General features: G+C 39.2%; 1 protein-coding gene across 1 annotated transcript in view; it reads right to left on the bottom strand.

Annotated features, from left to right (window-relative positions):
- Positions 1-888: 888 nt before the first annotated feature.
- Positions 889-17,133, bottom strand: part of LOC118846466 (cytochrome P450 2J2-like) — a 41,749-nt gene continuing 25,504 nt past the window's right edge. The window contains exons 7-9 of the mRNA XM_036755028.1: positions 13,157-13,344; positions 10,608-10,746; positions 889-2,287 (exon numbers count right to left, since the gene is read on the bottom strand). Coding sequence (XP_036610923.1) covers positions 2,106-2,287; positions 10,608-10,746; positions 13,157-13,344 — 509 coding nt within the window. The 3' untranslated portion in view covers positions 889-2,105. The remainder of the gene's footprint in view (positions 2,288-10,607; positions 10,747-13,156; positions 13,345-17,133) is intronic.

The raw sequence follows: 17,133 nt of genomic DNA, 5'->3' as shown, positions 1-17,133 counted from the left end.
CCGAGATCTGGGTGAGGAAAGGAGGGAGAGCAGTTTTACCTGTCCATCATGGCTCCCAGAAATTCAAGAAGCCTAGTTTCAAACCTTTGGACTCTGGGATGGAGGGCTCCATGGTAGTTGCTCCCGTGGCCACAGGCTCAGCAATGATGTCTCCTGCATCTCTGACAGACTCCCATTTGGGGCTAAGAGGCCTGGGGCTCTATCGCTATCGTAGCCAGTACCTCTGCCCTGGTTCTGCTCCTGCTCTTGCATTTTCTCACCCAGCACTCTCCCAAACAGCGTGCTTGCTGGGTTCCTGCTATTCCCAGTTGGTTTGGTCTGTTTCTGTTCTGCGTGCCCCATGCTCCTGCTCCACTCAGTGTACTAGTGGCTTCTAACTCTCTCAAATCAACTCCAATTCACTTTTTTAGAAGTGTCTGACAGAATTTGTGAGAAAGCTCCTGTAATTCCATACTTTCACAGCACCATCTTAGCTCTGTCCCCCTTTCTAGTGTTTTTAATAGGAATGGATGTCGCATTTTGTCCAAAAATGCCTTTTATTGAGTCTTCTTGTACAAGATGACTAATGTGGAATGTTTTACATAATTACCCATTCATAACCTATATCTTATTGCTTACCATCTCAGGGAGGATGGATGGGAGGGAGGGGTAGAATTTGGAATGAAACTTTAGATAAAAAATGTTAAGGAAAATTGAAAAAAATAAAGACTGGCAGAAATTGTTAACACCATCCTTTTCCCAGGTTTTTTTTTTTCAATTTTCAGCTTTTGATTTAGTAAACTCCTTTTTTATATCCCCATCTGTAAACTGGCCCTACCTCTACTCACCTTAGAGAGTTAATGTGGTCATGATTAAAATCTGCAAATCAGAGAAACTGAAACAAAAGAGTTCCAAATGTGATTACTTTATTAGTAATGGCTAGCAATTTGCCAGTAAAATAACCCTATGGCAACCTCATTTGGTACAAGGACCCTATTATGAAGTCCCAGAGTATCTTATAGGTATAATTGAGGAACATTAGAAAGGAGAACATAAACAATAAATGAGGAACATTGGTCACATTGATTCACATGGCATTTGCATTTTCTGATTGGCTGGGCTATTCCAAGATTGTCCATCATCAGCATGAAAATGTACCTTATAAAACCATCTCTAAGAAGTACAGGGAACCTTTACAGGAATAGGGAACCTAACAGATCAGCAGTTCTCAAAATGAGGGCATTCTTAGCCCCATGTCACTGTAATTAATAGTGAACTGATTATGAATTATCCTCTATAACAAGGTTTTTAATAGGAATGAGGAAGCCAGGTCACCAGCTGATGAAAGTCACACTGTGAAAATCAAGGGGAGTAATCAACATGAAAGTGAGTGATTTAGAGATGCAATAATCAGCAAGAATATATTGGGCTCCTTCTCCATTCTGGACATTCAGCTGGATGCTGTAGATCCAAAGACAAAAACAAAACATTCTCTGCCCACTAGGAGTTTACAATCTATAAAGATCTCTAAGGATCATCTTCATCAGCCTGTGGGTGCCCCCTATAACTCACACAAACTCTCTGAACCTTCCCCCAAAATCCCACCCAGTGTATGAATTACAAGAGCAGCAGACCAAAAAGTAACCAAACTAACAAAAAAGCCTTTCTAGCCACACTGTTTGAGGCAGGAGAGGAAAAGCATTGGTTCTGTGTTTATAGTATCAAAAAGTTTTAGATTTGGAGTTGTAGGGGACCTTAGAGATCCTGTTCCTCCTCATTTTAGATGGAGATAATGAGGCAGAGGTTTCACATGCCCAATGTTATACAGCTTGTAAGTGGCAGGGTTGGGATTTGAGCCCAGATTCTTGGAATCTAAGTCCAGTAAGGACTCTTTTGTGCTTTCCTTTTGGTGGGATTAATACCCATCCTTTTTCTGAGTGAGAAGGTTTAAATTGGGTGACAAATAACCTCCCTTTGCCTCTTTCTCCTTTTCTCTCCCACTTGACTTCTCTCCCTTTCCACACCTAAACACCAAAGGGTGAAGTAGGTGACCCCTTGGAGGATGAGGATGGGTCAAAGTCCTTCCCCTCCCCCCTCAGAAGACCACCCTACAGGCCTAGCCTGGCCTACATCCCTCGAGGAAGGGCACAGATTTTGTAAGAGACAGGAGCGCTGGTTGCTCGAATTTCGGATTCTGAGCTCAGCTGGGTGTTTGGGGGAGCCTGGAATGTGAATTTCTGAAGCAGGCAAGTGAAGAAAAGGAAGAGCTCAGTCCGAGCCAGCTGTTCTCCCAGGCAGACCCTCTTCCCTGAAAGGCAAAGAGATAAAAAAAAAGCAGTGAATCCACTAATGCTTGGCACAAGCAGGGGTTCAGGTAAGATGTCCCCAGGGCCTGGGTCTGCATCCTAGCACTGGGATAAACCTTAAGGCTACTTAGGGCTTGTCCACAGTCAAAACCCTAATAAAAGTAGAGGTAGAATTTTAACCCAAGTCTTCCTTGCTCTGTGTCAGGCACTATATCTATCACACCATGCTGCTGCTAACCTCAGAGACATAGTACAATTGAAATACTGCATCTGCAGATAGAGGACTTGCTTTCAGATTTGTGAAGATATTAAGAGAAATGCTGTTTTCCAGAGCTAGGGCCCAGAAAACACATTGTGCCCTGAACTTGACACAACAGTAATCCTTTGTGCTCTAGATGATCTCACCCTCTGGCTATTTGTATTGCTTTGACTAGAACAATGTGTTCCCTAAGGGACTTACAATTTTCATAGTAATCAACACTTGATTGGATTTGTTGGGGTTCCCTCTATTTCCCAGGAACCTGAGATCCAATGTGTTGAAGCCTAAAGCTATCGATCACATCTCTTGACATGCTCACAATCCCTGTTCTTCAAAGTGAATGAAACCAGGTACTAAAGTCCTATTCCCACCATGCTAACACTGGTTCTGTGCCCCACTAGATAGTCACAAACTCAATGACCTTTAAGACTTCACACAATCAACTTCAAAACTGTACCTAGAAGAATGCCTGCATCGTCCACTCCTGAGCCTGTTGTGGGAACTGCTACTCAAGACCTAAGAATGATTGTGCCATGGTCCAGCCCATTTGTGTGTGTGTGTGTGTGTGTGTGTGCTTAAAGTACATAAGATCTGTTTTTGCCCCAGCAATGTTAAGCCCTCCCTTTTAGGAAGGGGGACTTCTGCTTGCAACTGTTTTCCTCACTTTTAAATTAATTGAACTTTTGTTTGTGTCCTGACTCTCTTTTTTCTAGCGTGCTCAGCTTGTCTCTGGCCATTCCCAGGTTAGAGGCTGGTTCTGGTCTAGTTGATAGATTGCACTTTGCATACTCCTCATCCATGTGGCATTGAACAGTCATTTAACCTGAGTAGGCCAGAGTTTACTCATCTGTGAAACAATGGATTTGGATGGTGTGGCTCCCAAGAGACCTTCTAGCTCTAGATCTAAGATTCTACTTTTGCATAGCCTTAGGAAAAATAGGTCTCTTTTTTGAATTTAAGCCAGGAGGAGTGGAGAGAGTGTTGGAGGTAGAGTTAGGAAGACCTCGGTTCAAATTCTAACTTTGATACTTCGAAGCCGTGTGACCCTGGAAAAGTCACCTAACTGTTTTCAGCTTCAGTTTCCTGATGTGTAAGATGGGGATAATCATAGCACCTAGCTAACAGGGTAAAGATGTAAAGGATTTTACAAACCTTAAAGGACTATATGAATGCTAGTTATCATCATCATCACCACCACCATAGCTTTCGTCATCACTACCATTACTGATGCTGCTGCTGCTGTTTCTACTACTACAATTAATATTTTTATTCTCTATCAAATGCAAACAATATTGATATTTACTTCACTGGGGTATTGTGAAGGCTGAATGGGATAATGGATGTCAGGCCTTTGTTAGTCGTACAGTATCAATCTGCTCTCATCTGCATCATGGAAAAAATCTCTCATCTTGGATTCAGAAAACCCTGCTTGACCTCTGACATTCATTACCTTTGGGATATCTGGCAAGCCACAAGCTCTTAGAGTTCAAAGTAGCTCTCTAAGATTTGAGGACACCGAGAAACTGCTAATGTTTCTCTAAGAGGTATTATCAAAAGAAAAGACTATGAGGGGCAGCAAGTGGCATTATCTCAGAACAAACTTAACTTGAAGCTATAGTTTCTCCTGAAGGAGGAAGTTTAAGAAAGAGACAGAACTGAACAGACTCCATTAGCCAGCATTGGTTATGTCTGGATGTTAAATACACACCTGGTTACCATTTCCAAACGTGTGAAGGAGCTGTCCTCACCCCTTTCTCCTAGGAGTCACTCTCAGGAATCTCACATTATTTCTTATGAGATAAGGTGCCAGTCCAGGAGACTAAGGCTGTGTGCCAATCCCTTCAGTACCATGACAAAAGCTGGCCAAATCAGCTGTTTAGTATCAGGGAAACAAGTGATAGGGTAACCTAATGATCCCATGACTTTTCAATATCCCTAAGGCGGCAGCGTTTAGTCTGTTATTCTTTCCCTGAGAAATGTCAGGCAAGTAGCTCCCCTCCTTCTACCTTCCTTTTGACATATGAAAGAAAAGAGTTGATGTAGACTCAATCCAAATGGATGGAGGGCATGTCTTAGAACCAGGAGGATCAGAGGATCAGAGATTGAGAGCTCAAAGGAACCTCAGAAAACCTTCTAGTTCAGTTTTCTCATTTTACAGGTGTGGAAACTGAGCCTTAGGGAAGTGAAGTGATAGGATCATGTCTTCCCCTCCCCCTTTCAATAAGAGATGCAAAATCTTCCAGCATAACAATACATGACTTATCTCCAGTGATTTCAGGTTTGAAAACTACTCTAGTACAAGCTTTATCACATCCAGGTGAGTCATTAACTAATTCATTCATTCAACAAACCCTTAATAATAGTAATAGCTAACATTTATAAAACACTTTAAAAGTTGGCTGGCCTTGACCACAGGGTTCATTGTCAACCTGGGCAAACAAGCATCCTCTAACAGCCAAAACTCCATATGCTTTAGTGTAGCCCCAGGGAAATGCAAAACACCCCACTGTCTTCATGTCATTCTCGAGAGGAGCACTACTAGGACCCCAACTCAGCACAAGGTAAGCTGACAGACCCTTATGGTCTCCAGCAGTGTCACCCACCTCCACCCCACCCCCTCAGCACAGGACCAGAAATGAGGGACCCCCATGGACCTCAGAGCAACATCAGTGCAGCACCTGGTAAACAGGTTGGCCTTAGAAGCTTGAGACAGTGCCCCTTCCACCCTTGGAGCAGTGATTGAAATTAAAAGAAAAGAAAAAGGCCAAAAAAGATGAGAAAAAACCAACAACAAAGAATCTGACCACAAAAAATGATTATGGTATCAGGGAAGACCAAGACACAAACTCAGAAGAGGACAACAATGTCAAAACACCTATGGACAAACACCAAAGAAAAATGGAAAGTGATCTCAAGCCCAGAAAGAACTTATGCAAGAGCTCAAAAAGAAGCTTAAAAACCATAAAAGGGAAGGAAAAAAATGGGAAAAGAAATGAGAGTGATGCAAGAGAATTATGAAAAAAAAAAGAGTAAACAGCATGGGAAAAAGAAAACAATTAAAATAGAATTGGCCACATAGTACAAAACCTAACTGAGGAAAACAACTCCTAAAAAGTTAGAATTGGGCAAGTGAAAGCTAATGACTCTATGAGATATCAAGATTCCATCAAAAAATTCAAAAAAGAATGAAAAAGAATTGTAAATTACCTCATTAGAAAAACAAGTGAGCTGAAAAATTGATCCAGGAGAGACAATGTCAGAATCATTGGAGTACATGAAAGTCATAATCAATAGGAGGATCTGGACAGCATCTTTCAAGAAATTATCAAGGAAAACTGCCCTGATAACCTGGAACCAGAGAGCAAGATAAGCACTGAAAGAACACACTGATCACCTCATGAAGGAGGTCCTAAAATAAAACTCCAAGGAATGTTATAGCTAAATTTGAGAACTATCAGGCCAAGGAAAAAGTATTGCAAGTGGCCAGAAAGAAATAATTCAAATATGGGGGGGCACAATCAGGATTACCCTGGATTTAGCACCTGCAGAAGTCATGGAACATGACATTCCAGAAGACAAAGGAGTTAGGACTAGAACCAAGAATGACCTACCTGGCAAAATTAAGCATAATACTTCCAGGGGAAAATGGTTATTCTATGAAATAGAAGAATGTCAATCTTTCATCAGGAGAAAACCAGAATTGAAGCAAATATTTGATCTAAAATATCAAGACTCAAAAGAAGGCTAAAAAAGGTAAAAAAAAGGAAAAGAAAACATAAGGAATTCAATGAAGCATATCTTCATAGGAAGATGAAATTTGTAATTCTTAAAAATGTTGTTAGTAAAAGTATAGCTGGAATATACATAGACAGAGGGTACAGGTATAGAGTGAAATTGAGGGAATAGTATAAAAATAATAAATGGATGAGAAAGGAGTATACTTGTTGAAGAAGGAATGGAGAGGTAGAAGGGGGTAAATTATTTCACACAAAAAGGCATGAAAAACATGAGAGTGGAGGAAAAGATGGGAGGGCAGGTGATGGCTGAAAAATAGAACAACATACAAAATCAGTTGAAGATAGAAATCTATGTTACCCAACATGAAAGTAGGAAGGAAGAGATTAAGTAAAGTGGGGTAGGGGGGAGACTGACAGAAGAGAGGTCCATGGGAGGTGGTAGATGGGAGCAAGAGAGGACAAACAGGTGGAAAAATAGGATGGAGGGAAATTCACAGCTGGCAATCATATCTGTGAATGTGAATGGCATGAACTCTCCCATAAAATGGAAGCAGATAGCAGAGTGGATCAGAAACAGAATATTACAATAAATTGCTTCAAGAAACAGTCTTGCAGCAGAGAGAAACACATAGAGTAAAGGCAAGGGGCTAGAGCAGAATCTATTATCTTTAGCTGAAGTTAAAGAAAAAAAAAGCAAGGGTAGCAATCATCTCATACAAAGAGAAGAAAAATATACCTAATTAAAAGAGAGAAGCAAAGAAACTACATCTTGCTAAAAGAAACCATAGACAATGAAGAATATCAATATTAAACCTAAATGCGCCAAGTGGTATAGCATCCACATTTTTAAAGTAGGAGTTAAGGGAATTACAGGTTCATGATCAAGCAAGAGATAGAGAGCATTATGAAATGTAAAATAGATAATTTTTGATTATATTAAATTAAAAAGCTTTCACACAAACAAAGCCAATGCAACCAAGTTTAGAAGGAAAGCAGAAGCTAGGAAACAATCTTTACAGCAAGTGTCTCTGATAAAGACCTCATTGCTCAAATATGTAGAGAACTAAGTCAAATTGATAAGAATACAAGTCATTTTCCAATTGATGAATGATCAGAAGATATGAACAATATTCACATGAAATCAAAGCTATATGCAGGCACATAAAGAAGTGCTCTAAATCACTTTTGATTAGAAACATGCAAATCAAAACAACTCTGACATACCACCTCACACCTCGTAGATTGGCTAATATGACAACGAAAAGGAAATGATAAATGTGGGAGAAGATATGGGAAAATTAGGACACTAATGCACTGTCAGTGAAGTTATGAACTGACTCAACCACTCTGGAGAGGAATTTTCAACTATGTCCAGAGGGTAACCAAACTGTACATACTCTTTGACCCAGTAATGCCACTACTAGAACTGTATCCCAAAGTGATCATAAAAATAGGAAAACGACACACACGTGCAAAAAATATTTGTAATAATCCTTTTCATAGTGGCAAAATATTGGTAATTGAGCAAATGCCTATCAGTTGGGGAATGGATGAAGAAGCATTTTGGTATGTGAATGCAATGGAATACTCCTTGGCAATAAGAAATGATGAACAGGAAGAATTCAGAAAAATCCTGGAAATATTTTCATGAATTGATATAATGTGAAATGAGTGGACCCAGAAAAATATTGTACACAGCATCAGCAACACTGTGTGAAAATCAGCTATGAATGATTCTGCTCTTCTCAGTCACACAATGTTCTAAGACTAGTACAAAGAACTCAAGAAGGAAAATGCTTTCTGCATCCAGATAAAGAACTGATGGACTCAATGCAGAAGCATACTTTTCTTGCTTGCTTTATTCTTTTTCATGTTTTCACCTTTGATATGTTTTTTTCTTTCACAATTGTGAGAAATATGGAAATGTTTTCATGATAGCACATTCGAAACCTATATCAAATCGCCTACCATTTTAGGAATAGGGGAGGGAGGGATGTAGGGAGATATATATATATATAAAATCTGATTTAATCTCAAAAACAACCTTGAAAGTTTGGTGGTATCATTATCCCCACTTTATAGAAGGGGAAATTCAAGCAAACAGAGGTTAAAAGACTTCTTCAGCTAATGTGTCTGAGGCCAGATTTGAACTTAGGTGTCCCTGCCTCCGAGACCAGAACTCTACCCGTTGTACCACCTAGCTGCCTAGGTTTCTGTTAATCACTCTCTATATGCCAGACTCTAAGTGAAGTGTTAGAGATAAAAGAACCAAAAATGATTCTCGCCCTTAAGGAGCTTACATTCTAATGAGAAAGAGAATACCATATTCATAAACTGATAGACATGAGATACACAAAGAATAGAAGGACCAGGGAGAGCCTTATGGAGAAGGTGGCATAGGACCTGGATCGTGAAGGCAGCCAGAGATCTCAGGAAATGGAAGTGAGGAAGGAGGGAATGTCAGACCTGGGAAATGGCCAGTGCCAAGGCATGGAGTTAAAAGATAAGAGTGGGGTGTGGGCAGAATATCACCTAGGCCAGGAAGAGTAAACAGTGGAGGGGAAAGGCAAGATAAGGTAAGGTTACAAAGAGCATTCAATACCAGGGCAGTTTGCATATGATCCTAGAGGCAAAAGGGAGGCCTCAGAACTTGTGGAGTGGGAGTGAGGGCAGGGGGTAATATGGTCAGACCTACGCTATAGGAAAATCACTGTGGCAGCTGGGTGGATGATGGATTGGTTTGGGGAGTGAATTGAAGCAAGGAGATGACTTAGGAGCTTCCTGCAAAGTTCCAGGTGAGAGGTGATGAGAAGATGATGAGATCCCCCATGGGGATGATAACACTTTGGAAAATGTGAAGTACTCTATATATTACATATATATTCTTTTTAATGAAATCTAATGATATTTTAATATTTTTAAAGAATTTAAATCTATTAAACTTTAAATTTTTATTTGTTATTAAATAAATTTATGACATTTATTAATTTTAAAATTATTTTTAATATTTTTATAATGTATAGAATAAATTTTTATAAATGTAAGTTTGCAAGTGAAGGAAATAAACAGGATCTGATGCCTCAGGAGTCATCTAGTCCAACCCCTGAAGGAAGGACTCACCCAAATGATATCCTCAAGCGACCATGTAAACCTCCAAGAATGAGGCCACTAAGATTGTTAGGACATTGTTGTTCCCATCTCCATCACTGTCCACAGGCTGCTTCCCCAAACTGTTCAGCACCTTGTCCTCCCTTCTGCCTGTTTGAACCCCCAGCTTCTTTCAAGGCTCAGCTCAGAGGCTGCCTCCATTTCTAAGTGATTGTTTCTTGCTGAAATTCGTTTGTATTTCTTAGGATCAGAATATCACAGATTTGAGGGTACTACTCCAACTACTCCAACTCCCTCACTTATTATAGATGAATAAAAACAGGCACAGAGAGAGTCTGAGTCACTCCAAATCACACAACTAAGAAAAAGCATAATTACAATTCGGATCCTCTGGCTTTCAATTCTTGAGATTCTTGGGTCAAGGCTTCACAGCTGGAAGGAACCATATTGGCCCTTTAGTCCAATCCCCTCATTTTATAGATGAGGAAACTGAGGCCCCAGAAGTTTAAGCAAGGTCACCCAAAAATACCCATGGGGAGAGTACCAGAGGTGGTGGGTGCTGGCTAGGCCTGGGGGAATTCTGGAGTCATTGCAAAGGCCCTCCAAAACTATCAGGAAACACTGGACCTGAGGGTCAAACTTTCCTCACTTCAACCACATAGCTGTTGTCTAAAGAATACAAACCAGCCTTCATTGTCTCCTTAGATAGTTCAGGGTCAGACATCTGCCAAGCTCCTTGCAGACTAGCTTATAGATTTTATTTTTAAATGGTTGCAGGTGCTGTCATGGTGAATAAAACACAAATATATGTGCTGAGTCCTTCTCACCTGGCATCTAGAAGACATAGTGCATGGAGTGGAGTGACTTGGGGGTGATTTCATCTGAGAAACTTCAAAACTGTGTGACTGTGTGTAGATCACTTAAACTCCCTGAGATTTAGTTTCTTCATCTGTAAAATGGACAGCTGTGCTACTTACCTCATGGGGTGGCTGTGAAATTCCAAATGGAAGTTATCTGCCTTGTAGACTTTAAAAAGCTATCTAAAGGTCTGCTATTTTAAATTTTGTTGTGATGTATTTTCCCAGTCAATGAATGTTACTAGTATTTGCACCTGCATATGATTGTGGGTTTCAGGAAGTGGAATTTGCAAAGTTTCTTCATGTTAAAAAGGTTGGTGCCCCTTGGCTTAAAGTCCCCTCCCTACTGAGTGTGGCTCACCTGTTGAGAAAGGAAGAAAGTCCTCTCTCTTCTTAAATTGTCCATTCTCCAAAAAATGTTCTGGGTTGAAAGTTTCTGGGGTAGCCCACTCTTTGGGGTCACGGTGCAAGGCAGTCAAGTTGGTCATCACTATGGTACCCTGGAAAAAAAGAGAAAAGCACTGAATGCAAGGAACTTGGAGGCAGAAGAGATCTGGCCCATCCTCCCATTTTACAGAAGAGAGAATTAAGTGCTGGGGGAGGCAGCAAAGAATCAGCCAAAGCCACATAGATTAGGCAAGCCTGTTGTAAAATTCAAGTCATCTTAGAGCAGGGGCTCCCAACATGTTTGAAATGCTGGCAAAGTCTTTGTACCCCTTCTCAGTCATGTTTTAAAATGCATCAAATAAAAAAAATATGATTATAGAAGAAACCAATATATGGAAATGTAGCCATCACAATCTAAATAAAACAAAATTAAAAAAAAATGCGTTCATGGACCCCAAGTTAAGAACTCTGGCCTTAGAGAGTCATAAATTTAGGATTGGAAAGGATCTTGAAGGTCATCTTGTCCATCCCTCTCATTTTACAGATGAGTAACCTAAGACATGGAAAGGTAGAATCACTGAAGGTCCCCGAGGTATTGTCAAAAGGGGCAGATGAGCCCAAACTGCCTTATTATAAACTGCCACTTTGGGGCAAGGTTGATACCCAACAGAACTAGGTGATTTTTTCCAATTGGTGTCACACCATCTGGGATGTGATCCTACCTAATGCCTACTTATCAATTAGGCAGTAAATGAGTAAGCTTCCCAGATAGGAATGTACTTAAAATTAGTATATTCCTTCATAAGTCCTATAAGAAATGATGGTTAGAAATGTCAGATACCATATAAGACTAATGGGACTGGAGATAAGGGAGGCCAATTAAAATCTTTGATACAGGTTGGTTAAAATATGGGATTATAGATTTATGGCTAGAAGCCTTCATGTTTTACAGATGAGGAAATGGAGGCTGACAGTTGAAGTGACTTGCCCAGTTACATAGCAAGCATCTGAGGATGGATTTGATTCCAGATCTTCCTTACTCCAGTTCCAGGTCAGCATTCACTGGGCCTTGTTGGTTTGGAACCTCGAACTTCCTTGTATCTTACTATATGGACCCACCTGGGTGTGTTTAGATGGCCTGTTTTAGAAGGAGCTGTCCTCCCTGATCAAAATGTATTATTTTCATGATAAGTTGCTGTAATCTTTTGGCTAATATTTTATTTAAAATTTTTGAATCTATATTCATTAGGGAGATTGTTCTATAATTTTCTTTCTCTGTTTTTGTTCTTCCCAGTTTAGATATCAATACCATATTTGTATCATGAAAAGAATTTGGTAGGATGCCTTCTTCACCTATTTTCCCAAATAGTCTATGTGGTATTGGAATTAATTGTTCTTTAAACATTTGATAGAATTTGCTTGCAAATCCATCTGGCCCTGGAAATTTCTTCCTAGGGAATTCATTGATGGCTTGTTCAATTTCTTTTTCTGAGATGGGGTTATTTAAGTATTTTACTTCCTCTTCTGTTAACCTGGGCAATTTATATTTTTGTAAATATTCATCCATTTCATTAAGATTGTCAAATTTATGGGCATACAGTTGAGCAAAATAATTCCTAATTATTGTTTTAATTTCCTCTTCATTGGTGGTGAAATCACCCTTTTTATTTTTGATACTGGTAATTTGGTTTTCTTTCTTTTTTGTTAATCAAATTAACCAAAGGATTATCAATTTTATTTTTTTTCATAAAACCATCTCTTAGTTTTATTTAAGAGGGTTTCCACTCAAAGTTACCATAGACATTATCAAATTTTGGGGAGTCTACCTTCCAAAACAAACCCAGGAACTATGTGAACATAATTACAAAACATTTCACACAAATAAAGTCAGAGCTAAATAATTGGAAAAACATCAGATGCTCATGGGTAGGCCAAGCTAATGTAATAAAAATGACAATTCTACCAAAATCAATTTACTTATTCAGTGCCATAACAATCAAACTACTAATAAATTATTTTGTAGAGCTAGAAAAAATAATATCAAAATTCATCTAGAAGAAGAAAAAGTCCAGAATATCATGGGAATTAATGAAAAGAGATTCTAGAGAAAGTGGCCTAGCCATATCAGATCTTAAATTGTATTATAAAGCCGCAATCTTCAAAACTACTTGGTACTGGCTAAGACAAAAGTTTTAGCCATTTCCACATTTATCGTGTCGTGAAAGAAGAATTAGAACAAAAAAGAAAAACCACAGGAAAGATAAAAGGGAAAATAGGCTGCTTTGATCTGCAGTCATGCTCCATAATTCTCTCTCTGGATGTGGATAGCATTTTCCATCATGAGTCTTTTGGAATTGTTTTAGAGCATTACCTTGCTAGAAAAGCTAAGTCTATTGTGGGTGATTGCACAATATTGCTATATCTGTGTACAATTGTTTCACTTTCTTCTATCCCATCCCCCAGGTATATGGAAGTAATAGAGCCTCTTCACGCTCATGGAAAATAAAAAAAAAAGCAGTTTACCTTTGGCACGTGGTATCCACCCACTGTGGTATCAACTGTGGCCACCCTGGGCACATTGAAAGGAACAATATTACCCATTCTCTGAACCTCATGAATGGCTGCATTAGTGTAGGGCATATTCTCCTTATCAGCCATGGTGGGCTGCCTTGATTGGCCAATCACCTGGTCAATCTCAGCTTGTATTTTACCTGGGAAGAAAAGGTAGAATTTTTGGGAACCAAATAATAGCTTGCTTATATAGAGTGCTTTAAAGTTTGCAAAGCATTTTATAAATATTATGCCATTTAATCTTCACAGCAATGCCAGGAGGACAGTGAGATTATTATCCCAGTTTTATAGATTAAAATGAGACAGACTGAATATAAGTGACTTGCTCAGAGTCAAAAATATAGTTGGATTGGAACTCAGGACTTTTTTCCACACTCATCCAGTTTTCTCTAATCATGTGGGAGAACCATAGCCACATCTGTAGCTGGATGGAGTTTGGTTTGGCACTTCACCAAAGGTGCCAACCCCTGTAACATAGTATGGTGGAGACTTGACAAATAAGGATATTTGTATTGTTGGGAAGACATTCTGGAATGTGGTACCATTGAAAGCAAAGCAGAGCTAAAGAGAGAAGACCTGGATTAAAATTTCAGCTTTACCCCTCACCCTTTGAGTGTCCATGGGCAGGTCACTGAACCATTTGGGGCTTTGGTTTCCCTATATCTAAAATGATCGGGTTTGACTAGACTGTCTCTAAGATCTTTAAATTTATTTATGTATATTATATTTGTTTATATTTATTGTCCAATGATCCCTGACTCGAGGTCAACCAGATGTAGAAAGCAGTTTCTGAAGGACAAGCTCGTGATTTTCAAAGAAAGATAAATTGGTTCCCTGTGTAAGGTTATCCCTGACAAAGCATTTGTGATGAACTATGTAGAGAGAAACAATGTATTTCAAGTCAAATCAACAAGCATTTGTTAAGCACCTACTGTATGTTTGGGACCATACTAAACACTGAGAAGACAGAGAAAGGCAAAAGACAGTCCCAGCCCTCAAGGAGTTCACAATCTAATGATGGAGAAACTTGCAAACAAGATACATGCAGGATAAATAATCACAGAGGGAGGCACTAAGATTAAAGGAGGTTGAAAAAGTCTTTTCTCATCAGGTGGGCTTTCATGTAGCAATTGAAGGATGCTAGGAAAGCCATCAGGCAAAGATAAGGAGAGAAAGCTTTCTAGGAATAAGGGAACAGCCAGAGAAAATGCCTAAAGCCAAGAGATGGAGGGTCTTATTGGTGAGACAGCCAAGAGGAAAGTGGCAATGAATCAAAGAATAGGTTTCAGGGCCTAAGGTATAAAGAGACTGGGAATATCAGAGGGAGGTAGCTTATAAAGGGCATGGAATGCCAAAGAGAGGATTTTGTATTTTATGCTGGAGGTGATAGTGTGACATTGGAGTTTATTGAGTGGGGGAAATCACTCAATGATGATTGAATGGAGGATGGATTAGAATGGGGAAACACTTGAGACAGGCAGACCAGCAATAGTACTGGTGTGAGAAGTTGGTGGGAATAGTTTCAGAGAAGAGGAAATATTCAAAGGATATTTCAAAAGGGAAATAAGCAGGACTTAACAACAGATTAAATGGGTGTATTTAAGAGTTAATTAGGGGTTGATGATGACTCTTAGATTTTGAGACTGAGGCACTGGGAGGATCATATTACCCTCTATAGTAATAGGAAAGGTATGAGGGTTCATGGGGGAAAGAATGAGTTCTGCTTTGTACATATCAAGTTTAACATGTCTCTAGGACATGCATTTTAATGTAATAGGTAGTTGGAGATGAGAGATTGGAGGTCAGCAGAGAGCTTAGGACTGGATAAATAGACTTGAGAATTAGTAGCATAGGGATGATAATTGAATCCACAGAAGTGGATGAAATCTCCAAGTGAAATAGTATAGAGGGAGAAAAGAAGAAGGCCCTGGACAGAGTCTTTTGGAATAATTATATGTGTGACCTGGACTAAGATCCAGCAAAGGACACTGAGTGGTATGATAGATAAGAGGACTGGTTTCAATTGAATGATAAAATTGGAAGACAGACTAGAGAAATAAGAAGAGTGAGATGAAGGGAAGGTGATGTACCTCTTATAGTTGACTTTCTCAAGGAGTTTAACCACAAAGAGGAGAAACAATGTGGGACTATAATTACAGGGGATGGATCAAATTATTTGTTTTTCTTTTCCTTTTTTTAAGGGTAGGGGAGAAATGGGTATGTTGCAGGCAGTAAGGAAGCAACCAATTGACAGGGTGTGATTGGAGAAAAAATGAGGGAGCAGGAAAGATAGAGATGACAATCTGCTAAATAAAATGTACTGGAAAGGGATCATTTGTGCATCTAGCAGAGTTGTCCTTGGCAAGGGTATGAGTCATCTCTTCACGTGAGATAGGATTGAAGGAGACAGGAGAGATAGAAGGCATTTAGATGATGTGAGACAAGGAGGGGAGAATGCCATACCAATCAAACCACCAAAAATTATTTTATAGAGCTGGATAAAATAATAACAAAATTTATTGGGAAGAACAAAAGGTCCAGAATATCAAGGAAATTAATGAAAAGAAATTCTAGGGAAGATGGTCTAGCCATACCAGATATTAAACTGTATTATAAAGCAGCAGCCATCAAAACTACTTGGTACTGGCTAAGAAACAGAGTGGTGGATCAGTGGAATAGGTTAGGTAGACAAGATGCAGTACTCAATGACTACAGCAATCTACTCTTTGATAAGCCCAAAGAATCCAGCTTCTGGGCTAAGAATTCACCATTTCACAAAAACTGGTGGAAAAACTGGAAAATAGCATGGCAGAAACTGGGCGTAGATCAATATCTTATACCATATACCAAAATAAAGGCAAATGGGTACATGATCTAGGTATAAAGGCTGATACTATAAGCAATTTGGGAAAGCAAGGAATAGTTTACCTGTCAGATCTATGGAGAAGAGAAGACTTCATGACCAAACAATAGATAGAGAGTTAAAAATGCAAAATGGGTAATTTTGATTATGTTAAATTGAAAAGGTTTTTTTTGGTACAAACAAAGCCAATGCAACAAAGATTAGGAGGGAAGCAGAAAATTGGGAAAGAATCTTTACAACCAGTGTGTCTGATAAAGCCCTCATCTCTAAAATTTACAGGGAACTGAGCCAAATTTATTGGAATATGAGTCATTCCCCAATTGAGAAATGGTCAAAGGATATGAACAGGCAGTTTTCAGAGGAAGAAATTAAAGATATCTACAGTTACATGAAAAAATGCTCTAAATCACTATTGATTAGAGAAATGCAAATCAAAACAACTCTAAGGTACCACATCTCTCCTGTCAGATTGGCCAACATGACAAAACAGGAAAATCATAAATGCTGGAGAGGATGTGGGAAAATTGGAACACTGTTACATTGTTGGTAGAGTTGTGAACTGATCTAGCCATTCTGGAGAGTAATTTGGAACTATGCCCAAAGGGCTATGAAGATGAACATATCCTTTGACCCAGCAATACCACTTATAGGGCTGCATCCCAAGACATCATAGAAGTTGGAAATGGACTAGTATGTACAAAAATATTTATAGCAGCTCTTTTTGTGGTAGCAAAGAATTGGAAATCAAAGGGATGTGTATCAATTGGGGAATGGGTAAATAAATTGTGGTATATCAATATAATGGAATACTATTGGGCTATGAGAAATGGGGAACAGATGGACTTTATAATAACCTGGAAAGGCCTGTATGATCTGATGCTCAGTGAAGGGAGAACCAGGGAACATTATACATGATTACAGACACACAGTATCTGTGATGACTAACTTTGATAAACTTGGCTCTTCTCAGCAGTACAAGGTTCAAAGACTTCTCCAACAGTTTCACGATGGAAAAAGCTGTTCACATCCAGAGAAACAATTATAGAGTCCGAATGCAGATTGAGGC

Source organism: Trichosurus vulpecula, chromosome 4, assembly GCF_011100635.1.
Source record: "Trichosurus vulpecula isolate mTriVul1 chromosome 4, mTriVul1.pri, whole genome shotgun sequence".
Taxonomy (NCBI): Eukaryota; Metazoa; Chordata; class Mammalia; order Diprotodontia; family Phalangeridae; genus Trichosurus; species Trichosurus vulpecula.
The sequence above is the reverse complement of the archived record's forward strand: the minus strand, read 5'-3'. Positions and strand labels throughout refer to the sequence as shown.